Raw genomic sequence first — 27,637 nt, 5'->3', positions numbered from 1 at the left:
GGAGGGGAGCTATGGGGGGGAAAAAAGAGGAACAACTGTAATAATCTGAACAATAAAGATTTAAAAAACAACAACAACCCACTCTAATACATAATATCAGTAGAAAAGGATCTTAAAATAATGGTTGCTTTCGTGAATTTGTTAATAGGGCCACACTTACTATGACATGTTGGACATCTTTTTCCTTTGTAGGAAAATCTACTCAGTGTCATATCAAAGTCTGTTATTATCTGTAAGAAAAGGGGAAAAACCAATCTGAAAACACAGCTGCAAGGCCAGACGCGTATCTGCAAGCTTGCCAGAGGCACAAGACTGTGCTCAGTGCCCAGCCCCCATTATAAGCTATTCCCTCTACATTGAGTTTTCTAATGCAGCTCATATACAAAGCCCTGAGAATTACCTTAACTGCAAGCAATATCTTATGTGCCCAAGCGATACCACATGAAATCCACTGATTAATCAGTATAGGAATTTGCAATTGCAGGCCATAGAGATAAAACACTGCACAATTTCAACCCCCTGGGTCAATGTACAAAAATGCAATGAAAGCATTTAAAGTATATGAAGCTTAGTCACTGACACTGTTACATTCTAGGTGTAACTTGTCTATATAGGTAAATAAACTATATCAATCAATGAATCATACCTGGTAACAGTTTGCCAGCTCTTGCAATTTAGGAGATTGGGTTAAATATTTTTACAAAAAAAAAAAAAGATTTATTTTCACTGACTATCCAGACTGTTGATTTAGTTTACATTTAAAACATCCCTTATTTTTTTTTTAAACATCCCTTAAAAAAACTTTTTAAAAATCAGTTATCCCACATAGTGACAACTTCATTTAACTATTATGATTTATTTAATTAAAAGATGAAATAGCAACTTGAAACTGTACATATTTAACATTATTCTTAAAATAGTTGAATACTTATGCACAGTATTAGTTAAATTAGTACTTAAAATTAAAGAAGAGCTAAATTTATTTCAAGACTATTAGGTTTTGTTCGTTTACAGCAGGGCATTCTATGAATTTCTGACAAGCACTAGACCTATCTTTCAGATTTTACATTCTGAAGGATAGGCAAAGCTCATCTATCTGAACTTTCTTTGCTGAGATTTCGGCAAAACATGAGATGAATATGTCTACTTGACCATAGAAATAAAGGCCTAGCAATACAGGCTTCGTGATGGCTACTCGCCTGAAGTTTGACAGCTCCCCCCTTGATGAGACCACAGATGATTTCTTCTACTCTTGTGGGGTTCTTGATGCGAACCGAATTCTTCTGGAATTCTGGCATCTAAAATAAAAGGAAAGTAACTGACTATTTTTCATTTCTCTTTTCTCAGGTTCCTTTGATACCAAGCAGCAGCTTATATCATTTAAAGGTTTTAAGATATTGAGGCATTATATAAAAACAAGCAAACCATGGTATCAAATTGTTATTTATACACAAAATTTCTCAAAGCACATCAGTAGTTTCCATCTAGAAGATTAAGATTAAGATAAAACTACATTGGTAATTAACACATTATCAGTGTAATTTTTCTAATTATAAAAGTCATGCATGCTTAGCACAGAAGTTACAGAAAAAGAAATTGCTTGGAATTGTATTACCCAAAGATAAACAACCGTTTTATTTTTCATTATTTTCATTTCTCTGATTGCAAACATGCATGTATATGCACAGTTTATTTCATTCTCATAATTTACTTTTGCTTCGGGTTTTCTGAATATTATTACACTGGAGGCCCGGTGCATGAATTTGTGCACAGGTGGGGTCCGGCGGGCCCACACTGATAAGGGCCCAGGTGGGGGAGGGGAAGCAGGAGGTTGGCTGGCCGGCCCTGCTCCATGGTCAAACTCCTGGTTGAGGGGACAACTTGCATATTAGCCTTTTATTATATAAGATAGATAGTTATAAGAAAATTAACAGAATTCCTTAACCAAAATGGAAAGCAAGAACTGACTAGAGAATATTTGAACTTTGTGATAAAAGAGTTTTCTTGTAAGAACCTTTCTGCTTACGATTTAATTTGTATTCACATTTACATCTTCAAAACTTTATTAGCAGAAAGGAAACAAATATTACACGATTATTTCCCACAAATTTACCTTTTACATATAATTCTAATATGTTTAATTGGAAAAGTTGATTCAAGATGTTTTCTCCTTTATTGTACTATATTCCAAATAACTTCATTGTTCATGGCAAAAATTTTACAACAGATTTACTTCAAGTTAGGATAACTACTGAAAAGCATAAGACCAACTGGGTTTAGGCTGCTACAAGGATGGTTTATGCAGGCTTTAGTGTTTCTCACAGCTTAATGTTTGTTTATTCCCTACCCTATTGCAGACAGAATGAAACGGGTCAGAGTAAATTCAGCACCAGCACGGTGCTCTCATAGCGCATGACAAGTAGACCTGGAGGAGGGAAGTATAGGTCATTTAATAGTCGACCCACAATGTAAAAAGACAATTACAGACGCTCAAATCAAGGTCCCATACTGGCTTGTTCCTGAAAATCTTTATCCATTTCATATTCTACTATTCTGGGTGTGTTATCACCAATGTTAACACATTTCACCTGTGTAATGGACACGGTTATGAAAAAATCCCCTAGGTCTTAGATCTTTGCTACAAGAGAGCCTGACCAGGTAAGTCTATCAGGCCCCATGCTATCTCTACCTAAAGGACAAGATTAGAAAAATTGGGAAACAGCTAAACTGTTTCCCAAAGACTGCAAGAGGGATACAGAAGTGTCCAGGAAAGAGAAATGCGACATTAAAATTTTCTCCATGAATGAAAGACCTGGACTCACAATAGACTTCCTTTCAAAGAGCCGTGTTGAAGTAGGACCCGATCACCTGCAATGTAACCAACCTTCACACAGCGAGCCTTTTCATTTAACTGGACTTTACAGGATTTCAACCCATTGAAGAAGGTCCTCTAAATATTTATAGTGATTTTTCAATAGATGAGAGAAACAGGCACGTAATCCATTCTTCACTGCCATAGCACCCTCACAAACATCTCCGCTAGTAAATTCATCTCCTGACAACGGCATTCTGCTCCTACCGCGGCCTTAGGTGACAGATGCATAGTAAGCAGCATATGCGTGATTCAAGAACTCATTACTTTGAAAAGCAACAGAGGAGATATGTCACCGGTTGTATTTTCTCCAAGAAAATGAAACATTTTACTGCAGTGTATCTGTACTGAGGAAGACATCCTGCCTCAAGCAAATCACATCCTCAGGTTTCAGAGAATGGATAGGAGAACAGGATCATGCCTGCTTCAGAGGAGCCCGAGTTCTGCGAGGCTAACAACTTGTAGACTGGCTTATGCAACATCACCGGGCCTGGAAGAACCAGGTCCACAGGCATTGGTGTCCCTGCTTCTGCACAACACACAACCATTCAGTTATAGACACAGGAGCAGCGGATACCCAAGTGCCACTACAGTGAAGTAACAGGTGAGAAAGCAGCTGCTTGCTCCAGAGAACACACAGGGTGGAGGTGACAGGTGTGAGAAATATAAGAATCATAATTATATCCGCCTTGGGTTATATGGTAACACTGCTCCAACCTCCCCGCAGTACACATACAACGTCACTAAGTACTTCTCAGATATTGGGCATTTTACTCAAATATTTTTTTAAATTTCAGAGAGAGGAAGGTAGAGGGAGAGAGAATCATTAATCAGCAGCTTCCTGGTTCATAGGTCGACGCTCAACCGCTGAGCCATACCGGCTGGGCTTACTCAAATATTTTAGAACAGGCCTCAGAAATAGAACTTAAGTAAATATGTATGAAATGTGTCAGAGATTATCAGAACGTTAAGAAGCACACTGCAGGAGTATGCGTTTCATCATACTTTTTGTTTCCTCCTCAGATCTCTTCTCCCATATTCTTGGACAAAAATATACCTGCTTGGTGGCACATAAAGTCACCATGCTTCACATTTGAAGGGCAAGCTACTGTGAATTGTCCAAAGACGTTGCAATTTGATTACAATACAATTTTATGGAAAATAAATAAGAGGCTAAACATTTCCATCATTTGTGAAGAAAGAAAGCAGATTCCTGTTATAAGACCATAAGGAAAAGGTTGGGGAAGGAGCAAGGCTTTCCTGACAAGAACCAGAGGACTTTGGTAGATTGGAGCCTGATCTGAATCAACACTAAAGATGACTAAGAAAACCTAACATACATTCATTCTGGCTGATCTTTACAATATTGCATTTGCACAGATAAAACCAAGAAAATTAAACATTTAGTCTACTTCCTATTAGTCTACTTGCATATTCAAAAAGCAGTGATTTCTAAAGATGTTGATTTCAAAGATACACAGGTTTATTCAAAACTCTATAGCGATATTATTTGATACTAGAGGCCCGGTGCACGAATTCATGCACAGGTGGGGTCCCTCGGCCTGGCCAGCGATCGTGGCTGTCTCGCCCAGTCCTGATAGGGGCCGATCAGGGCTGGCAGGCCCGTGGGAGGGACCACGGGAGTTGGCCGGCCAAGGGAGGTTGGCTGTGGGAGAGCACTGACCACCAGGCGGAAGCTCCTGCGTTGAGCGTCTGCCCCCCTGGTGGTCAGTGCGCATCATAGTGACCAGTCAACCAGTCGTTTGGTCAACCAGTTGTAACGCTTGCTTAGGCTTTCATATATATAGATTATCTTACAGGTATATTTACTGATATAAATGAGTAGCTGCATGGTATACTCAGAAAATTATCCTAGTGATGTTTACCTGAATTTTTCAAAAAATAGCCTACATTAAAAAATTAGTTTAAATTACTTAAGAATGTCTGTCCAAAGCTTTCAGGGGATGTATTTTTCTTTGTTTCCTAATGTTAACATTTGGTACAAGCAAAAGACTTCATTACTACATTGGTATAAAGCAGTGAGTATTGCCCGGCCAGCGTGGCTCAGTGGTTGAGTAATGACCTATGAACCAGGAGGTCACAGTTCGATTCCTGGTCAGGGCCCACGCCCCAATAGGGGGCGTGCAGGAGGCAGCCTATCAATGATTATCTCTCATCATTGATGTTTCTATCTCTCCCTCTCCCTTCCTCTCTGAAATCAATAAAATATATGTGTGTTTTTTTAAAAGGAGTAGGCACTAAGATTTTTTATGTAACTACATAAAAAGTATAGATTGAAATACACCTGCTCAGACTGGCACATTTACTCACATACACAGATGATTCTATGATTTATGGGAGGATTATGCACTACTAAATCTTAGTGAGAACCATCTCCCCCTCCCTCCCACATACAGGATATCCAAAAAAAATGTATATATACTTTAACAGCTGATAGCTGCAGATCTTATTATATTTTGAAAATGAAACATTTAATTTTGGAGGGGAGACACCCTGTATTTGGCCTATCTCCACATTAAGGTCATGTAGGCAAAATTCTTTCTTTCATTCATTCACCATATTGTTATTAAGTATAAGGCACTATGTTTTTTTTTGTTGTTGTTGTTCTTTTGTTTTTTTCTTTTTATTTTCTTAAGGCACTATGTTAAACAGGTCTGTAAGCAATACAAAGTTTTAACAAGATATACTTCTTACATTTAAGATACATATTCTATAATATGGATTATAATAACGACTGCCTTGCCAAGACATCCAGATGAAATACAATGGAACAGAGATTATTTATGCTGAGCTAGGCTTTCAAAGAGAAGCAGGATTTGGATATGCTGAGACGGGGAAGGAATCAAAGTACAGGGTCTAATGGGGGAGAAAGATAAATAGCTCTGTTTGTCTAAAACCTAAGTGACCATGGAAATTGTGTGTGTGTGTGTGTGTGTGTGTGTGTGTGTGTGTGTGTGTGTGTGTGTGTGTGTGAAGTCTGGAAGGAGAGATTTGGGGGCAGGCCATGAAAAGTTCAGGCTGACATCCTAAGGGGCTTTCAATTTATAAGTTGCATCAATATTTTTAGAAAAGCAAGCCCAAGGCAAAAAGTGTGCAAATTAATGTAATGATAATAAAAAACATGTAAGTATACATCACCTTGATAGAAAAAATATATAAATATACATAATCTTTGGCTTCTTTTCCTCCCATATTTTTTTTGTGGGCTGGCTACATACAAGTTACTTGCTTTAAAAAGAGACACATGTTTGCTCAACCGGCATGGCTCAGTGGTTGAGTGTCAACCTAAGAACCAGGAGGTCACAGTTCGATTCCTGGTCAGGGCACATGCCTGGGTTGCGGGCTCAATCCCCAGTGGGATTGGAAGCTGATCAATAATTCTCTCTCATCATTGATGTTTCTATCTCTCTCCCTCCCTCCCTCTCCCTTCCTCTCTAAAATCAATAAAAAATATTTTTTAAAAAAGAGTTTCACAGACAAAAAAGGCTAAAAGAACTTATTACCACTGCAAGAAATGCTAAAGGGACTGGTGTAAGAAGAAGAAATAAAGAGAGAAGAACACAGGCATAAAGACTAAGAATGGCAACAAATAAGCACCTATCAATATTAACCTAATGTGCCAACCAAAAGGCAGGGAGTAGCTGAATGGATAAGAAAACATGATCCAACTATATACTGTCTACAAGAAACTCATCTCAGAACAAAAGACTCACACAGAATGAAGGTGAAAGGAAGGGGGAAAAGTTTCCAGGCAAATGGAAATGGAAAAAACAACAAAAAACGGGTAGCAATACTCATACCTGACAAAATAGACTTCAAAATGAAGGCCATTGCCCTGGCCGGTTTGGCTCAGTGGATGGAGCATCAGCCTGCAGACTCAGGGGTCCCAGGTTCGATTCCGGTCAAGGGCATGTACCTTGGTTGCGGGCACATCCCCAGTAGGGGGTGTGCAGGAGGCAGCTGATCGATGTTTCTCTCTCATCGATGTTTCTTTTCTATCCTTCTCCCTTCCTCTCTGTAAAAAATCAATAAAATATTTAAACAAAATGAAGGCCATAATGCCTGGCTAGTGTGGCTCAGTGGTTGAGCGTTGACCTATGAACCAGGAGGTCAAAGTTTGATTTCTGGTCAGGGCACATGCCCAGGTTGTGGGCTTAATCCCCAGTAGGGGGTGTGCAGGAGGCAGCCAATCAATTATTCTCTCTCATCATTGATGTGTCTATCTCTCTCTCCCTCTCCCTGCCTCTCTGAAATCAATTAAGAAAAAAGTACTAAAAAAAATGAAGGCCATAATAAGAGACAATGAAGGCCACGTCATAATACTAAAGGGATCGATACAACAAGAGGATATAACTCTGGTAAACATATATGTACCCAATACAGGAGTATCCAAATATAAAAACAAACAAACAAAAACTTCTAGAGGATTTTAAAGGAGAGATGGACAGCAATACAATCATAGTAGGGGACTTAAACACTGACATCACTGGATAAATCTTCTAAACAAAAAAAATCCACAAGGAAACATTGATCCTAAATGACAAATAAGCACCTATCAATAATAATCTAATGTGCCAATCAAAAGATCAGATGGAATTAGATCAGATGGAATTAACTGACATTTACAGAACATTTCACCCCAAAACTACAGAATATACATTCTTCTCCAAGTGCACATGGGACATTTTCAAAGACAGACCACATGTTAGGACACAAACTAAGTCTCTACAAGTTTAAGAAGACTGAAATCATATCAAGCATCTTCTCACATCACAATGGCATAAATTAGAAATCAACTACAATAAAAACACTCAGAAACATTCAAACGTCGAGGCTAAAGAGTATGTTATTAAACTGGGTTACCAAAGAGATCAAGAAAGAAAGAAAAAACTTCCTGGAAACAAATGAAAATGAACACACAACAACCCAAAATCTCTGAGATACAGTGAAAGTCCTGAGAGGGAAGTTCATAGCACTACAGGCCTACCTCAAAAAAAACAAGAAAAACTTCTAAAGAACTATCTACCATAAACTTAAAGATATAGAAAGAGAATAACAAGAAAAGCCCAGAGTAAGTACAAGGAAGGAAATCATGAAGATCAGAGTGGAAATAAATGACATAGAGACTAAAAAAACCAAACACAAATTATCAACAAAACCAAGAGCTGGTTCTTTGAAAAGAATAACAAAATTGATGTACCTTTAGTCAGACTCAAGAAACAAAGAGATATTAACCCTTTATCAGATGTATCATTGCCAAATATGTTCTCCCACACAGTGGGCTCCCTTTTCATTTTGTTGATATTTTATTTTGCTAAAATAAAGAAATAAGAAGCAGAAGCTTTTTATTTTGATGTAGTCCCATTTGTTTATTTTCTCCTTACTTGCTTTTGCCCTAGGAGATGTATCTGTAAACATATTGCTACGAGAGATGTCTGAGATTTTGCTGCCTATGGCTTCTTCTAGGATTTTGATGGTTTCACGACTTACATTTAAGTCTTTTATCCATTTTGAGTTTATTATAAGTATCTCATGATCTCACTCATATGTGGAATCTAATGAACAAAATAAACTGATGAACAAAATGGATCCCGAGATATAGAACCATGAACAGACTGATGAATTTCAGAGGGAAAGTGGAGGGGAGGGGACATTAACTTTTATGCATATATGCATAGCCCATGGACACAGACAAATGTACGGAAGGCTTGGGAGGGGCAGGTGCGGGGAGGAGGGACTCAATGGGGAAAAAGTAAACAAACAAAGCGGACATCTGTAATACCTCAACAATAAAGATAATTTTTTTAAAAATGCTACTTACATAGTTACAACACTCACTAACATAATACAGAGATTAACATTTAGAGTGCTTACTATGTGCTAGTAGGCACTTAACATACTTTTTCATCAAGTGTAAGTAAGAACATTTCAGTTATAACATGAGTAAGGTCTGAGGATCTAATGTAAAACATGGTGACTGTAGTTTGTAACTATAAACTATTACATAGTTGAAATTTATATTTTTGTATAACTGAAATTTCCTGATAGAGTAGAAGTTCAATGTTCTCACCAAAAAAAACCCAGCAAAAAAAAACAGTGACTATGTGAAAAGTAATGGATGTGTTAATGAGACAGAGGAATCCTTTCACAATGCATACATATGTCAAATCATCATTGCATACTTAAAATATCTTAAGATTTTATTTGTCAATTATACCTCAATAAAGATGAGGGAAAATATGAATAAGAACAAGAGTTTGGTGGTTTCATTCCTGTTTCTTAAAGCTGAGATTGTTGCCCTCTTTCGAGGGCATCATAGCTCTCAAGGATTAAGGTCAGATTTGAAGCCAGTTCTGATGGCAAAGACTATATTTTTCCTACCTCGACCTAATGTCCGTAATGCAATGAACTTTATCATTGTCCAAGGAGTTTTTTGTTGCTGCTGTTAATCCTCACCAAGGATATTTTTCCATTGACTTCTAGAGAGAGTGGAAGGGAGAGGCAGAGACAGAGAGAGAGAAACATTGATGTGAGAGACACCTTGATTGGCTGCCTCCCGCACGCGCCCCAAGGAAGGCTGGGGATTGAGCCTGCAACCGAAGTCTGGTGCCCTTGACTGGAATCGAACCCGTGACCCTTAGGTCTGCAGGCCAATGTTCTATCCACTAAGCCAAACCAGCTACGGCCAAGAAGGTTTTTTTGTTTTTTATATTTTTATTGATTTCAGAGAGGAAGGAAGAGGGTGACAGAGATAGAAGCATCAATGATGAGAGAGAATCATTGATTGGCTGTCTTCTGCATGCCCTACACTGGGGATTAAGCCCACAACCTGGGCCTGTGCCCTGACCAGGAATTGAACTGTGACCTCCAGGTTCATAGGTCGATGCTCAACCACTGAGCCACGCTGGCCAGGCAAGAAGTTTGTTTTTAATGTAAAATCTTGCCATTTTTAATTCAGAGGCCTAAGATAAAATATCTCACACTGTATGATTTACATGTGTTGTTGAGCAAGGAAAATCTAGCACAAAAAGGAATGGGGGAACCATCTCATATGCCTAGAAACACTCAAATGCACATTGTATTTCAACCAAAAAATATGTCAAAGGTAAGTTGGAATTCAATTCAACAAATATTTGAGGTACTACTGTAAGTCAAACATTGTGAAGAAAGATCTGCATCAAGTTACAGTCCCATAATGAATGATCAGGGTAGAGGCAGAGGTAAAGGTGGCGAAGAGTCACCATTAATAAATGGAGCTGGAAATATTTAAATACCCACCATTTTCACATGTACAGCAGAATCTTGATTAGTCATATCTTGGTTATCCAATCTTCTGGATTTTCCCAGGTGAGGTCACAGTAAAAGAGAGAGAAAAAAGGTACACGTGACACACATACATTTCAGGTTCCTCCTGTATGTTAATGACACACTAAGACGGTACTTTTGGATTTAGTTAAATACCAAGTTACTGAAGGCATCCTTTTTCTTTTCCTAAGGACCTCTGTAAAGATTTCACTCTTTCTCCCAAAATTCGAGGTTAAAAGATTTATAGATACTCTTTTCTTCTTTTCTTTTCTTTTTTAATTTCAGAGAAGAAGAGAGAGGGAGAGAGAGAACCATCAATGATGAGAGAGAATCATTGATCAGCCGACTCCTGCACGCCCCCCACGGGGGATGGAGCCCGAAACCCGGGCATGTGCCCTTGACTGGAATCGAACCCAGGATCCTTGAGTCTGCAGGCTAATGCTCTATCCAATGAGCCAAACCACCTAGGGCCAGGGTTAAAAGTTGTATACGGAGAATTCGCAGCCCTCCTACAAGAACTTCTATGGTGTTAAGAAGGTTTGAACAGTTAAAGTGAAGTAGATATTTGCAAGAAAATGCTTTACTACATGAACATTTTATCAACATTTTCTCTACATGTGAGGTTGAAATTTGTGGGAAAATGATGCTTTACTATTATTAAACCAATGAAGGAATATAGAAAAATAATGTAAGGAGAAACATTATACAGAGTCAGATAAAAAGTCAGACTTTTCCTTAAACTCTAGTAATAGAAGTTGGACATTAGATCTGTGTTCTTGATAATTAGAATGTGTGGTAGCAGATCTATAAAAATTCTTTAAAATCTGAAACCTAGCCCTAATCGGTTTGGCTCAGTGGATAGAGCAGGGGTGGGCAAACTTTTTGATTAGAGGGCCACAATGGGTTCTTAAACTGGACCGGAGGGCCGGAACAAAAGCATGGATGGAGTGTTTGTGTGAACTAATATAAATTCAAAGTAAACATCATTACATAAAAGGGTACGGTCTTTTTTTTTTAGTTTTATTCATTTCAAACGGGCCGGATGGGCCGGATCCGGCCCGCGGGCCGTAGTTTGCCCACGGCTGGGATAGAGTGTCGGCCTGCGGACTCAAGGGTCCCAGGTTCGATTCCGGTCAAGGGCATGTACCTTGGCTGCGGGCACATCCCCAGTAGGGGGCATGCAGGAGGCAGCTGATTGATGTTTCTCTCTCATCAATGTTTCTAACTCTCTATCCCTCTCCCCTCCTCTCTGTAAAAAATCAACAAAATGTATTTTTTAAAAAAATCTGAAACCTATCCCTCTCCCCCTTCCATTTTAACTGCATATAACTGGGAAATGTGTCTTATAAAAAAGTATTTTCCCTCCTTCCTCAGAAAGGCTACTAGTAAATTGATCGTATAATTGATGGCATCTTGGAGTTGAGTAAAAATATTTTCAAATAGTAAGATACCTCTAATTTTTCACACGTGAAAAAATAATGTAGTATCCATCTGCATAGACATACACTCTATATAACTCATAAAACATTTGATCAGCACCCCAAAATTTAATTTTAATGGTAGTTTGGGGGTTAGTAGTCTTTATTTTTTTGAGGGGGGCGGGTCAGTAGTCTTTAAATGATTGTAGGCATAGTTAAACACAGAGTCAAATTTAAGTAACCTTTAGCCTATGTTCCTTCCATCAGTCATCTAGCTTAAACAAAGATGTCCGAGAAGCTGCCTACAAGTCTGTTTCTTTATATAACCAACGCATACACTATTAAGTGCCTGTGGTTATTCTTTGACGTTTAATATCTGAAAAGGAGTTTAAACTTCTAGAAGGCACTGTTTAAATAAAACCATTTTATTAGCTTGAAAAAGAGGAAGGAGAATGTGGAAAAGTACAATAGAGTTTACAAAAATACCACATACTCCGTGAAACACTGGAAAAGTCCAAAGAAAACAATTCAAGCAGTGCAGGATACATTTTAATATCTGGGAATCTAAGCTCCCTTTGTTACACATGGCCAAGCAGCCCAATTTCTCTCCTCCCCCAGCCCCCAAGAATGGCTCTTTCTAGAGCATTCAGGCTTCGTAAAAAAAAAAAAAAAAAAAAAAGCAAAAAGCAGTGTTAATAGGTGAAAGAGTAGTTGTCTTTCTCATGGTCTCTTCAAATTTTATTTAACAAAACACACAAAACAAAGAGTAATCAGAAAGTTGCAATTGCTAAATTTCCCATTTTAGCAGGACATTATTATTGATAATTAGGATATTACTTTTGATAATTTGAGCACTATGCAAATTTCAACTGCAGAGCTTTCATTCTTCCTAATCCTCACCGGCAATCTGACCAAAGTTTATCCTTGCTCAAAAATAATCTCACATAAAGTGCTACTGCGGTCCAAACGCAAACATCAGCCCGAGGTCACGGTCATTATCAACCTGTAAAGACTAAGGCATAAATGTCAGCGTTCTGGCACAATTCTAAAGAAGACATAGAAAATGAGGGCAGGGTATTTTTAAACCAATAGGCTTGTAAACCTATACTTGGTATATAAAGTTCTGGCTTCCTTTGCCAGCAGTCACCTGTCGCAGATGCTGCAGGAGAAGAGTTGTTGGAAAAAACACATCGAGTGGGGAAGACATGTTCAAAAATAGAAAATACCAGCCTTGAACTCTGAACTCCCTTCAAAGGAAGTTGCAACGTTTTAAGCCTCTGGAATCTTTACATGTGGGCTGGCTGATGGGGAAGCTGGGAAAGAATTGGCCTCTGTGCTTTCTGTGGGAGGGGAGGGTCTCCGCTATCACAGCGTTCCTTACAAGGAATAAGTAGGGCAAGGCTAACGGCTAAAGCGAGAGGTGAGACCCGCACTTGAGGAGCACGAACTTGGTAACCAGGAGTGTCCGCTATCGTGGCCTCTCATTCTGAGATGATCAACTTTGCCTTGAAAATACAGTGACAAATCAATGACTGAAAAGTTCTGTCTACATGGAAAATAGCTCCTGGCTTTTATACGAATATTTGAATGAAAGTGGAATACTTCTAAAGGCCCTGGAGATTCAGTCTTATGGGAAAATGAAAAAGATTAAATTCCTGCATATAAGTAGCTCGAAAAGTTACGATTCTGCTTTAATTTTGATACTCGAAGAATCATTTAGCTACACAGCAATAAGATAATGACATCCTGAATGGCAAACTGTATACTACTTACATAGGAACAGCACAAATTACTATAGATTGGACAGGGCGTCGGTAACAGGGCTACACATCCATGGTGAATCCATGTGACTACCCTTTCCAACAACCTGCATTACTTGTTCTAAGCTTGAGCTTTTAATAACAGCACTTTCTTAGGCACTTTGCACATGGGAAAAAATAAAACTGTAAGTTCATGATTTCCATAGCATTATAAATCAGTTTATTGAGGCATTTAAATAATTCTCCCTAATTAAATTTTCAAGGCAGCAGTAAAAAAAAATTATATAAACTGGAAAGTGAAACTTTCTCCACACAGATATAAAACAGAAGTGAAACTTAATATCCATGGGTAGGAGAAGAGAAGGAGGTAGAAGGAAAGAGAAAAAAATCGTTTTCAAAGGCTAGTTATTTAAAAATTGGCAATTTATACCAACCTTCTTAAACAGGAAAACTTGACTTGCCGGTCAGAATTTAGTGGGTACTTATGAAAATACATAATTCCAGAGTTTAGAATTTATTCATCCATCCTCCCCACCAACATTGCCCTAATATCTAATAGCATTTTTTCAAGGGGCATTAAACCAAGGCACATAGAAATTAAGTAATTTGTACTGATTACCCTTAAGGCACTCTGAGTTCTTCTGTCCTTGAATTTGTCCTAGAACCACAGCATAGGTGGGAAGCAATATGCAGAGATGCTTGTATATAAGCTGCCAATAAAAACCAAGTCATCTGCTTTAAGAACTGGTCTGCTGCATTGTCTAATTTTCCTGATTAAAAAAACAAACTACAAAAAATAAGGTAAAATGTTTACATTGGACTTTTTTTTACAACAAAAAATCCAACTTCTTTACATAATGCTCTCCCTTTTATGGTAATATTTATGTTTGAATCTGAATTGACAACATACACTTTGTTATAAGCCTTAAAGGGAGTAATCCAGATTTTATCAATTCATGAAACATACCAATATAATCCTGTTCCATGATATCCTGGATAAAGCTCAGCGGTACAAAATAAAATTAATTATCTTTATTACTAGCTGTAATCAATAGTTCCCAATCCTAGTCACACAAAGCATGTAACTACCAGAAAAATCGAGTCACACAGTGTGAACAACAAAATCGGACCTTATAATGTTTTTCCCCCCCTTAAAAAAAAGAGATTGCTGAGGGTACCTTGCTTTTTTCTTAACATCTACATGTCTAACAAGAACCTCTTAAAATTAGATCCTATACATTTCTGAGCTCTAAGACACTGCAAAGTTTTACATATACAGATCTTTGCAAATTACAGTTTTGCACTCTACTGAATCATTCTATTTTGTTTCTTTAATTCATGTTTTTAAATGCCTAAAATTTCAATCAGACACTAAACCAACTAAGAGTTAGATCAAGTTCAACAACAGTATCTACAAGAGCAGTACACACTTACCCCGAAGGTAACCGGACCAGATAAACCAGCGAAAGAAAATTCTTCCTGTCTGAGCAGCCCTAATATAGCACAAGGTGCAACTGAGGGGCGGGCCCAAACGCCCAGGCTGCACTCTATGCAAAAACAGGCCTGTGACTCATTACTCCACAGCGCTGTGCTGTGTTAAGCTCTGGTGACAGACAGGCTGGCTAGCTCTGAGCTGGTCATCAGCCTACAGGACACGGGGGACTGAAATAATGTGTCCGTTCAGAGATGGTCAATGGGACTATCAGAGCACAACTTGCTGTGCAGAGAGAAAAGAGGAACTTCAATATTAGCACAAATACTTCCTTCCTCGTGGTGGTTTTTATTTGGGGGGTTGTCAGCGTACTTGTGGCATGTGGGTTTTTCTGTGTGAATATTGTATTTCATTAAAGACAATATTAAAAAAAGGTCAGGCCGTGGTGGGCAGGGGCGGGGGAAGGGGTGATGGGCGTTGCTCAGTGGGTACAGTTTCCACTTGGAGGGTGGAAGGACTTGCAGAGGTGGATGGTGCTGTGCTTGCACAACAGTGCAAACTCCTGAAAGCTGCCGTGTTAAAACCAGTGAAAACGGTAGACGTTTGTTATGTATGTTTTGCCATTTTTAAAAGATGAGCTCATGTAAGACACACAGAAAAAAGCCATGGTGCCTGTATGTATGGTCAAAAGAATATTAATAGTCTTTACTGCAGGGCAGTGGGATTTAAAGGGATTGCTTATGGTTTTCTTCACATCTTCCTATGTTATTTGAAAATGTGAACAAGACCGTGCATAGATTTGCTAAAAAAAAAAAAAAAAAAAAAAAAATCTGGACACAAATAGTGAAAACTAATCTTTATGATTAAATTTTTTTTTTTTACAAAGTTCCTTTCCTGTTGTGAAGGAAACATTTTTAAAGTTTTATTACATTTTTAACTTTTAAAGAGAAGCGGGCTTGCTCTCAGCCTGAGCAGTGGACTGCACTGTGCGAGCACCATGTGTCGGGGCCTGATTATTACGCCCCGGACTCCGTGCGGCTTTATCAGGAGGAACAGGAATATGCTACGCAGCTGTAAATACATTTTTATATCAGCCTTCTGGTCATGCTCAAGAGAAATCAAACCCACGCAACATTTCTGTAATCAAACTTCGTGAAGTTAGCATTCTCTGTTAAAAACACCCTCCTACCCCCATCACCCAGCTTGGCTCAGTGATTGAGCGTCCACCTATGAAGCAGGACATCACAGTTCGATTCCTGGTCAGGGCACATGCCAGGGTTGCTGGCTCAATCCCTAGTGTGGGGCCTGCAGGAGGCAGTGGATCAATGATTCTCTCTCATCATTGATCTCTCTCTCTCTCTCTTCCTCTCTGAAATCAACAAAAATATATATTTTAAAAACCCTAAAAATTTAACAACTGCTTTTAAAAAAGGCCACTAACAAACTATCCAAACTTGGTCTCTGCCAAATGTTAAAAACTTATTTTACTAAGGGGAGACAATTCACAAAGAGGAAATCTCTTATACTCCAGTAATGGGGGTTCAAGGGCAATGAGGTGTTTCATTTTGAAGCTATCACTTTGAAAGATGACAAGATAAATCATCTTCAACAACAAAGAATGCTGGTGTTAGAGTTCCATCAGCATTTAGAAACACCATGAAAAGCTTTCAAAATATGCATTCTCTGACACACCAGTTTTGTGTCCTACGGAAATAAGGCAGAGTACACAGTTTCAAAATATGCATTCTCTGACACACCAGTTTTGTGTACGGAAATAAGGCAGAGTACACAAATACCTAGTTGCAAAGATGTACATTGCAGAGTTGTTTTATAAAACTTCAAAACTTAACCAACCTAAATGACTGCCCTGGCCGGTGTGGCTCAGTTGGTCCAGTGTCGTCTGGAGCGCCGAAAGGTCTAGGGTTTGATTCCCCATCAGGGCCCATACCGAAGTTGCAGGTTTATGGAAGGCAACCAATTGATGTTTCTTTCTCACATCATTGTTCTCTCTTCTCTCTCTCTCCCCGCCCCTAAGATCAATAAAAACATATTTTAAAAAAACACACACCTAAATGACCAATATCTAAATGTTCATTAATACAGGAGGGCTGAATAAATCGTGGTATACACATAAAATGTAAAATGATACAATTGTTAAAAATAATTGTTATAAATAGGTAAAATTTATTGTACATTTATGATGTGCCAGATACTTCTTAAGCACCTGACATTCCTCATCTCATCTAACACTCATAACCCTAGAAGGATGGGCTATTATTATCCTCATTTTACAGGTGACTAAAGGAAGGCTTGCAGCTGGCAAGTGGCAGAACTGGATTCAAACTCAGGTCACTCTGACTTCAGATCCTGTGCCTGTAAACCACTGGACAGCACTGCTCTGTGAGGGCAGCAGTTACAGATGTGCTGAGGTGTGCCTGATCTACTACTAATCAAAAAAACACCACAAGGATCTACAGCAAGAGTCCAATTTGGGGGATAAATCTTTATATGAGCTTAGGAAGTCTAAAACAGAACACAAGACAATGATGGGATCAAGAGGCCATTTTTATGTTCTGAACTTTATAAAATAAACGAGTTCCTTGGAAAATAAAAAATGTTGCAGTAGTAGCACCAATCACGCCCATAATCAAAAAAAGATAAAACACACACACACACACACACACACACACACACACACACACACACACAACCTTCAGAACCAGCTGTCATATGGATAGACTATTTATTTATTTATTTATTTATAAATATTTTATTGATTTTTTACAGAGAGGAAGGGAGAGAGATAGAGAATTAGAAACATCGATGAGAGAGAAACATCCATCAGCTGCCTCCTGCACATCTCCTACTGGGGATGTGCCCGCAACCCGGGTACATGCCCTTGACCAGAATCGAACCTGGGACCTTTCAGTCCGCAGGCCGACGCTCTATCCACTGAGCCAAACCGGTTTCGGCTGGATAGACTATTTAAAACAATGTTTCTAAAATAGGGACAGAAACAAGGAATTCAGCCAGTTTACTCTGAAATAAAACAAAGAAAGATGGCTACTAACTTATCAGGAGGGCCATTGCGGTCCCTAAGGGTAGACAATGGTTCTGGCTTTGCTGGGGTTCCACCTGCTAGTCAAAGGAGAGTGAGAAGAGGGGGTGTGTGAGCTGCCTCCTGACTACAGGGGGCTGCTGCCTTCTAGTTCCACCCCGTAAGTGTACATGCAGGGGGGTGCAACGGTATGTCTGGTGGACTGTCCCCCAGGGGGGACCAACACTCTTCTAGCACTTTCTTTCCCTGGGTGTCAGAGTCCCAGAAGCACGCACCCTCTCATTTATTTTAATGAGCATAGCCTTAAGAGAAAGGTAATAATTTCCCCTTTTTGATAGATAAGGAATCTAAGGTTTGGAGAGGTGTTAAGTCACTCATTACTTATGTAACTTATGTACAAGAGCTGTAACACTTTTATTTCCCACAGGATATGCTGTTTCTAGGCAATAATAGACACGTAACGATTACACGAGAGGGCTAGCTATGTTTACAAATAAGAATGTTTGGATACCTTAACCAATAAAGAAATTTAAAAAAAAAAAAAGAAAAGAAAAGAAACTAGAAACACAGAAAAGTATAACCTATTCAAAGGCCTACAATGAGGTGACAAGAACTGAATGAAGCAGGTGGCAATGGGGGAAAATTTGATGGCATAACAATAAATACTTTTTTTGTGTCTAAAAAAAAAGAATGTTTGGAAATGGTGCCGCAGAAAAGGATAGAGGCAGAACACTGAACAAAAGAAAATGAACTTTGCTTCAAATAGCTGTAGGTACTTTTTTTTAGAAGGGATATAAAGAAAGGATCCAGAGGGAAGCAGAGTGGACTTTCATCTCTGGGCCCTGTTGCCTTGGAGTTTCTTTACTCATTGTCATAAAAACCCAAACCACTCGTGTACCCCTCCTAACGCAAACTCTAACCTGAACTTGACATGCCAAAGGACTTCTACACGACTCAAAGGTTCGGAAGATTTTTCTCCCCTCGTGACACTGAAACTGTATTCATCAATGGAGAAAGGGCTACTCATCTGTACTTCGGAGAGACCAGTTACCTTTTAGAGACTGACAATATTCAGTCAACTTAAAAACCTATAGGCAATCACTTCGTATTTTGCCAGCAAAACCTTTCTCTAGTTTTTGAAAATATGAAAAAAACAGAAGAGCCCAGAGAAAATCAAATCTATCAATATAAACCTTAATTACTTATTCACTGCTTGATTCATTTTGCCTTTAATCTTGGGATAGGGAAGTAAATGGCATAAAGTTATTACACTAATTAAGTTATATGTGAAAGAAATCATTTCCTAACCCCACGTAAAACCTGTATTATTTCTCAATAATTCAATCTAAGATTTAACTAGTAATTCAGTTTACCATAATCCAATTATCATTCGACCATCCAATGTATTTTTTTTTTATTGTTTCAAGTATTACAAATAGTAGTACCTATGTCTCCTTTTTCCCCCATTGATCTCTCCCAGCCTGCTCCTGCCCTCCAGAACAGGCCCTCACCCCCCTACCGTCTGTGTCCATTGGTTCTGCCCATATGCATGCATACAAGTCCTTCGGTTGATCCCCTATCCCCTTACCCCCCGCCTTCCCTCACAGGTTGTACAGTCCGTTAGATGCTTCTATTGTACTGGTTCTACTACTGTTCATCAGTTTATGTTGTTCATTATATTCCACAAATGAGTGAGATTATGTGATATTTATCTTTCTCTGACTGGTTTATTTCACTTATAAAACTAGAAAACAGGTTAGGTTTGGAAATGCCTAACAATACATAAAAATCATTTTATTACTTTACTAACAACTGCTTGTACACACCTCACCGCCCCCCCACCCCACCAGTGTCTGTGTCCATTGGTTATCCTTATATGCATGTATACAAGTCCTTCGGTTGATCTCTTACCCTCTCCCAACCCTGACCTGCCTTCCTGCTGTAGTTTGACAGTCTGTTCGATGCTTCTTTGTCTCTGTATCTATTTCTGTTCATCAGTTTATGATGTTCATTACATCCAATGTATTTTTAAACTTCAATATGAACTTGACTGACACCCTAGGAAGTTATTCCAAACAAAACAATAAAGCCATATAAGGAAGACAATTCAGTAGGAGGTGAGATCAATACTCTATATGGACTCTTGCAAAAGTTGTTCCTGCTAATTGCTGCATGATGTCAATAGGAAGATGTTTGGTTTTTTCAAATATGCAAAACACTAGTCTAAAAAAGAAAAACAAAACCACAAAACAACAACAACAAAAAAACACCGGTCTAGGTATCAGACTTTTCTTAGAACTCTTCTGAGACCAGTCAACTACCTTCAACACAGTGCCGGTCTAGGTATCAGACTTTTCTTAGAACTCTTCTGAGGAGACCAGTCAACCACCTTCAACACGGTGACTCTTCAAAACAAAATTAAAACAAGCTGCTCTAGATGCTTATTTGAATGTGGTTTAAAATGTTTAAGGAGCAAAAACAAAGATGAGTCAATAAAGTATTACATTTTAGGAAAATAGACAACAAAGAAAGACTTTCTCATACGTTTTTCTCATGGAAAATCACTCCCAAAACGTCTTCTGTCTGGGTGACTGCTGCTGACCTTGACTGCTGCATTTGTGAATCGACGCACATGGACAAACGGAGGGAAACCTACGGTTCTAATCTCAATGCATTTCTTAAAAACTCCGTGCAGAAATCTAAGATGGACTAATTTAATTTTCAGAAACTCAAATAAATCTTTTTTTTTGCAAATAAAGTTCTTGAAGGTAGTCTATGTAATTTTTATTTTCTTTTTAAAAGTAATAAATTCTGGAATCTAAACTCCAGAAGTAAATGACATTGTGGCAATAGGAAGGTCAAGTTCAAGAAAACTGGATGTAAGACAGTATCATCAATGCAGGGAGTCTTTCTTAGCTCTCCTTTCCTCAAAAGCACTGTGTTCTTAGGACTGAAATTGTTTCCATTTTATATCTGAATCTTTGTGCCTGGAATGGAACAAGATGAAAAACTTTGTTTAATTTTGGACTCTTTCCACATCACACAGTTGGTATTCTGTCTGTTGAAAAAGAAATAGTATTGTTTAGGATTGCTATTTTGATATGGGTTATATTAAAAATGGTAAAAGGTTATTGTATTTAAGCTTTTTTTTTTTCAGTATTAGTATGGTATATCCAATACATTTAAATGTAGAGTACAAGACTTAACTTACTACCCCCTTTTTGCTAGATAAACTCATTTAAAAAATAATAAGGTAAGCCATGGCCAGTGTTGCTCAGTGGATAGAGCGCTGGCTTGCACACCAAAGGGTCCTGAGTTCAGTTCCCCGTCAAGGGCATGTAACTGGGTTGCAGGTTCTACCCCGGCTCCATTCTGTGCACATGCGAAAGGCAATCAGATGTGTGTGTGTGTCTCTCTCCCCCTTCCCTTCCACTCTCTCTAAAATCAGTGGAAAATGGAAAAAATATCCTCCGGTGAGTATAAACTAATGATGATGATGCTGCTACTGATGATGTAAGAAAATATAGCAAAGAATTATATGGAAGAGCAGTGGGTGATAACTTAAGTTTTAAAAATCATAAGGTTTTGAAAATGCTCATAGGTTTTAAAAGAACCTAAAGAATATACTTTTTTATATCAAATATATTCTAAGAATCAACAAGCATTACAGAGGAAGGATAGGGTCACAAGTGATTGCATTTTCTTCGTATTCTTTGGTGTTTTCTGTAATGATTATATCACACACCCAGAAGAAAATAAAGATTATTTTTTAAATTAAAATTGCATGCTCCGCTGTGGCTGGTGTGGCTCAGTTGGCTGTGCGTTGTCACATGCATGGAAGGATCCCAGTTCAATTCCTGGTCAGGGCACATACCTAGGTTGCGGTTCGGTCCTGGATGGGCCGCATATGTGGGTGGCAACGGCAATGTTTCTCTCACACATCAATGTTTCTGTCTCCCTCCCTCTCTAAAATCAATTTTTAGTTCTAGCTGGTTTGGCTCAGTAAATAGAGCGTCAGCCTGCGGTCTGAAGGGTCTGGGGTTCGATTCCAGCCAAGGGTACATGCCCCAGTTGTGGGCTGGATCCCAGTAGGGGGCATGCAGGAGGCAGCCAATCAATGATTCCCTCTCATCATGGATGTTTCTATCTCTCCCTCTCCCTTCCTCTCTGAAATCAATAAAAATTTATTTTAAAAAATAAAATCAATTTTTAAAAGAAACTTACATGTCTCAAAATAAAAGAAAGTGAACATATATAATGCTACCGCATCTTTGAAAGAAATGAACATGGCATATGTTAAGTCATGCTTATGACCATAAAACAGAAATTATCTACAAAATCATACCTGCCTTTTTTTTTTTTTCTGTAGTTGCCTTTCTCATTCTATATCTGGGAGGGTAAACCAATGAGTAACTTACACAAACATTCAAACAACATGCTATATTCCCCTCCCATCTGGCTACAGAATGAAGTCACGATGTGTAAACGAGGAGCCAAGTGCACAACATTCCGAAGACACACTGTCAAGGCTTGAAAAGGAGGGTCCCGTTCAGATTGCTCAAAAACGGGAGTGCAAACAGAAAGCCCCGGACAGCGCCTTTCTGCCATGCTCTCGTGGTTACAGTCACCTTATAAAGAGCCTTTGCAAATCACCCGAGAACTCCTACGGTTCAGGAAAGAAGAAAATAAATGGCCAAGTCTTTTGAAAAGTCCAACTTCAAAAGTAACTGACATCTTAGAAGTAACGATCAGTTGGAAAGAGGAGGAAAAAAGTGATGCCTGTTCCCAGGAAAACAGGGAGCGAGGCACTGAACACAGGCCGGTGGCAATGTAAATGGGACAGCCTTCCCACAGAGTAACCTGGCGGCACATTCCTTAGATGTGCACACACTCCTGACCCAGTAATTCCAGGCCAACAGCCACAGGCACGCACAGCTGCTGTAAGACTGTTCATGGATCCAGCATGTCTCATAATGAAAACCGTGTTGCACAATGAAGACACTGGCTAAATAAGTTGTGATAAAAAGTAAAAAAACAAACAAAAACAAAATAAGTTGTGATATCCATATAGAGTACAGTAACCTAAAGTAACATAATAGTTATTAAAAGAAGTATAAATGTATTACTGAGAAACAAATTAATAAGTGAATAATCTTGTTAAAAACAATGTTAGAATATGATCTCCTTTTGGGAAAAATAATACTTAATACTTATATACGTAGAAAAGAAAGTAGTAAGTACAATTATTAAAATATGTTTTTTTCTTTTATTTTGTTTTGTTTTTAAGGTGGTAAAATTGCAGACAGCCTCTTTTTCCTTATCTAGATTTATTTATTTTTACATCAGAAATAAAAAGAGAATCAAAGGGGAGATGGAGCTTAATATACATAAATAAAACAGGCAAATTCCTTACAAAAAGCTGGATCTTAATTCAGGTACTCATGAGCCCTTAATTATATTTATTTATTTATTTATGTAGTTAGTTTTTGAGTCCTTAATTACTAAAACTTCCCTAAAGCTGAGTGAGTCACAGGACTGGAAATCCATGTGTGTGGACCCCGTGAGTAACTTTTTGGAAATCCACAGTGAAGCACATGATCTGTTTTGTTGTCAATGTATTAGAGGGGATGCACAAAAGACAAAAGAGAGTCAAGTATTTCATTAGCTGGGAAAGACAAAGTGTTGAAAGAGAGCAACACAAAAACACTTCACTCGAGAAGGAATTCTCATCCCTGCTGGGAAGTCTGCTTCACCAACCAGCTTCAGAGAGCGAGAGTCAGGCACTGCTGTGCCCGGCCAGTTCCGAGGCACATTCATAGATGAGTACACCACCTGCCAGCTGGGCTGTGTAGTTGGCCCAAAATTTTACTTCCTGTTTCCTGGTTCCTGGATAATAGGCCAAATTAAAATGGGAGCCCACTTCTAATTGTTTTCTAGTCCTAATCCCAGTGTGGCCCAGTTTTTTCTTAAGATAACCTAGTAGGTTTCTAGTTTCTAACACTTCATTATCCTATAATGCTGAGGTTCTCTAACTTTCCCTGTCTCCCTCCACCCGAATCAATCCAGGGTCTCATTCCCTTAGAGCCCTAATGGTTTGACAGAGAAATCTGGATAAACTGACAAATCGCTCCTGGGGGGAAACTGTGTAAGAATAGATGATTTTTTTTTAAATGACAATACTCTGAACTCAGACCCTAACTGGGGCACTTGGTGTGAGACAAACGAGAGGACTGTGCCAAGAGGAGTCTGCCGAGCAGATAAAATGGGGGCAGGAAGGACGGGAACCCACACGTGACTGTGTCTACTTCCATGTACTTATCAGCGGGAAGTTGCCAAACAATTTAAGCAATCCCAAGCAATCTTGTCATGACTAGGACCTTGAAAATGAGGAAGACAAACAACATGTAAGGAATTGATAAACAGCACTGACTTTAACGCAAGTATGACATTAAAACAAAATTTTAATTTCCACGGCTGAAATTCTTTTTCAAAGAAAGGGCTTTATTAGGCCATTGGTAGCAAGAAACAGAAGACAGGTCCTGGGGCATGGCGTCTAAACTGCCAGCAGCATGGCGGGGTGGGGGGTGTGGGTGAGGGAAGGCGAGCATGTCCATCATCCGGGCGTTGGCAAAAGTTTTTATACAACAGGTAAGTTGTTCTGAAACAATTCACATTGGCTATGGACAAAAAGGGGATGGAGGAGGATGGAGCACAGTACGGGCTAGTTCTGAGATAGGCACATAGATTCGTAAGGAAGAAGTGTTGCTACTTGGATTAGCTGTGGGCAGGAGATTGGAAAATTCGAGGAGCAGAGGCTCCTCGGGTTTGACAGCACCTGGCTATTTTCTCTTTTAGACATTCGTGAAATAGCCACCTGAAAATAATCCAAAATTCCAATGTACACTCAGGAGTGTGGGCGGTGTTTTGTTGGTGTTGCCCTGCAGTTGTGAACTGATAACCCCTTTTTGGTCTCTGGCCTGCTGTAACTTAATTTGGGACATCTCAGAGTTGCCTCCTTGCCAGGTGGTTTATACTGTACAGATAGATAGGTTGAAGCAACACCAAGAGAGTAAACAAAAGTGCATAAACAAGAAAGTTAACTTAGGAATGTAGCCCTGTGCCATACAGAGCAAAGAGAGAACTCTGCCACCTGCTGACAAAAACACAGAATTGTATAGCTTGCCCAGATTGCCGTTTCAAGGGGGAAAACCTACCATGGTAATTAGATTTCAAATTAATTATTATACCAAAGATATGAAGTATAACCTCTACTTTAAAGGAAAATAAGGGTTAAAATAGGATTCAGGGTTATTTATATGCCTCTCAACTCAATAGCTCTACATATCGTGATGCCTGAGTTATTTTAAAAGCAAACAAAAGAAGGCTATATGGACATGATTCCACATTACCAGTGGGGAAGCGCCGACGTAAATCTGCATATGGACTGTACTCACTTCACCATACTTTTCATCCCCCCTACCTCAAAACAGGCCTCCCCCATGCCCTTCTCTCTTTTGTCTTAACTGTAGATGGCATACTTCTAAGCCACCTAAGAGAGTTACTCATTTTCCCACAGGTATCTCCCATGTACGTGTGGACAAAATAGGGGGGTTCTATGGAAGATAACTTCCCAGGATGATCTGATCACAAATTCCTGACTGCGCAGGCCATGGTGGGTAGTCACACCCTAGGACTATTACTATACCTTCCCTAGTAAGACGTTTATCTTTGCCCGAAGCATCTAAGTTAAGGAACCTTCAGAAGAAGCATAATCACCCTCTAGAGAGCACATAATTTTGTTAACTCTCCTGTAATCTCCTCCTTGCCTCCCTTTCTCCCACCCTCATGTAATTTTCTTTACATTTCTTCCTTAATTCAGTTTTGGCTCAAAAATAGTCTTATGAAAATTCTTTACAGTTGACATATACATGTTAATAAACTTGTGTTAAAGGAAAAAACTATGAAGAGCTTCTTGTGTGGTTCCCCCCAAATTTCCAGTGACATACAATCATATGTCATTCCTTGGGTGTTGTCTCTTTCGGGACAATAACTGTTCTACACTTTGTTCTTTTTCCTCTAGTTACTATCTTTCGAGCCTTTAAAAATGTTAATTCATGCAGATTTACTCTTTGGGGGGGCATGTGCCCTGACCAGAAATCAAACTGGTGACCTCTTGGTTCATAGGTTGACACTCAACTACTGAACCACATTGGCCGGGCTGTACAATATCTTGTTATTCAAATGCCCCATCATTTAGCCGTCACTATAATTTATTTAGCTAATGTAAACCGCCTCCAACTGAGGACATGAAGTGCCCATTTTTCTAAACCCTTCTCAGCGTTCTCTCTTTACACAGTCATTGTTTGGCTGACCCATTTTTGACTATTTGTCAGCAATCTTCCTGAAGTTGAGTGACTTGTAAAATTTGTCATGTTGCTGGAGGTAAGGATTTGAATTGTTTGCTTCAGTGGTTCTCCAACTTTAGCAAGCATCAGAATCACACAGAGGGCAGGTTGAAGCAGAGAGCTGGGCCCCCGCCCAGGTCGGCTTTGGATTCAGTAAATCTTGAGTAGAGCTAGAGAATTTGTGTATCTTACAAATTCCCACAAGATGCTGATGCTGGCTAGGAGCACAGAGAACCGTTGGTGTACTTCAATACTAGCACATGGGGTCTTATACTTCAAAATGTAAGGTTTGCCCATCTTTGTCATGGTTTATAAAGTCAGTCAGCACTTATGAGATTGTAAAAAATAGCCCTACTTGCGGGGGGAGGGGGGAGGATACTGTTCATCCCCTTGCATCAATGGCTCCCGTTGGTAACGCAAATGAAGAAAGTAAAAGCATTTAAGGCTATTCAGGCTTTTAGCCAGAAAGAATTTTTAGACAAATTAAAAATACTAGTATCCAGAAAAAAAAAAAATCCTAGTGTCCAGTTCAAGCATGTCTCCATCTGTTATGTAAATGCATTCACAACAAAAAGAAAACAAGTCATAAAACAGTAGGAAAAGTACGCACACAGAACCCTTTAAAATGGAACCGGAGCTGCCACCTCAGAGGAAGTGCCTTGCATTCTTACTCCTCAGACCTTTGGAATATGGAAACAGGCAAAATAACCTTTGGACTGGGCCTAAAGCAGCATTATTCCCCAAAGAACTGTTAACAAAGATAACAAGAAAGCAGATATTATGACTTACCTGATGACGACAGAACTGAAAATTAAAAACATTATTTAGAATTAGCGTCACTCTGTTCGATTCTCTACAAACAGAAATGTCTTTCTTCTCTTGGTGTAATTGATCCCCCTCCCTTTTTCATGAACACCTCTTGCCTTTGTCTCCTAACCCCAACAGTCTTGGGCTTCTGCCTGGATCAGTGCTTTCCCAATTAGGTATTATGTTAAGTTTCAAATAAATGCTCCTTGCCTCTTATTTTGGCATTTTAATTTTAGGTTAAAGTCCTAACTGTTCCAGCTAACCTAAAAATGGCTTACTAGAAAAGAAGCCAAACTTTTCATGGGTTTAACTTGCTGTATGAGGATGATACACAGGAAACATGACAAATGCGACTTCAAAGGACAAAGTCACTGCCTGGAATAAACATTTCCATACTTGCAGATCTGGAGATTCAAGATGATCCTGGATATAGTCTTTGCCAATATTAAGAATTTTTTTTTAATATGTTTTATTGGTTTTCTACAGAGAGGAAGGGAGAGGGATAGAGAGTTAGAAACATCAATGAGAGAGAAACATCGATCAGCTGCCTCCTGCACAC

At 39.0% G+C, this 27,637-nt stretch overlaps 1 protein-coding gene across 4 annotated transcripts in view; it reads right to left on the bottom strand.

Moving 5' to 3' along the window:
• NT5C3A (5'-nucleotidase, cytosolic IIIA) overlaps positions 1-27,637 on the bottom strand; it is a 50,412-nt gene that overhangs the window by 10,494 nt on the left and 12,281 nt on the right. Inside the window, exons 1-5 of one of the 4 annotated variants that reach the window (XM_014541099.1) lie at positions 14,811-14,825; positions 10,172-10,226; positions 9,275-9,372; positions 1,200-1,298; positions 161-230 (exon numbers count right to left, since the gene is read on the bottom strand). In XM_014541099.1, the coding sequence (XP_014396585.1) occupies positions 161-230; positions 1,200-1,298 (169 nt within the window). In that variant the 5' untranslated portion in view covers positions 9,275-9,372; positions 10,172-10,226; positions 14,811-14,825. Of the gene's footprint in view, positions 1-160; positions 231-1,199; positions 1,299-9,274; positions 9,373-10,171; positions 10,227-14,810; positions 14,890-27,637 lie in introns of those variants that run through there. The other 3 variants (XM_014541098.1, XM_014541100.1, XM_014541097.1) reach the window with 3 other exon arrangements.

The sequence above is a fragment of the Myotis brandtii genome, unplaced genomic scaffold (genome assembly GCF_000412655.1).
Source record: "Myotis brandtii unplaced genomic scaffold, ASM41265v1 scaffold260, whole genome shotgun sequence".
Classification (NCBI taxonomy): Eukaryota; Metazoa; Chordata; class Mammalia; order Chiroptera; family Vespertilionidae; genus Myotis; species Myotis brandtii.
The sequence above is the reverse complement of the archived record's forward strand: the minus strand, read 5'-3'. Positions and strand labels throughout refer to the sequence as shown.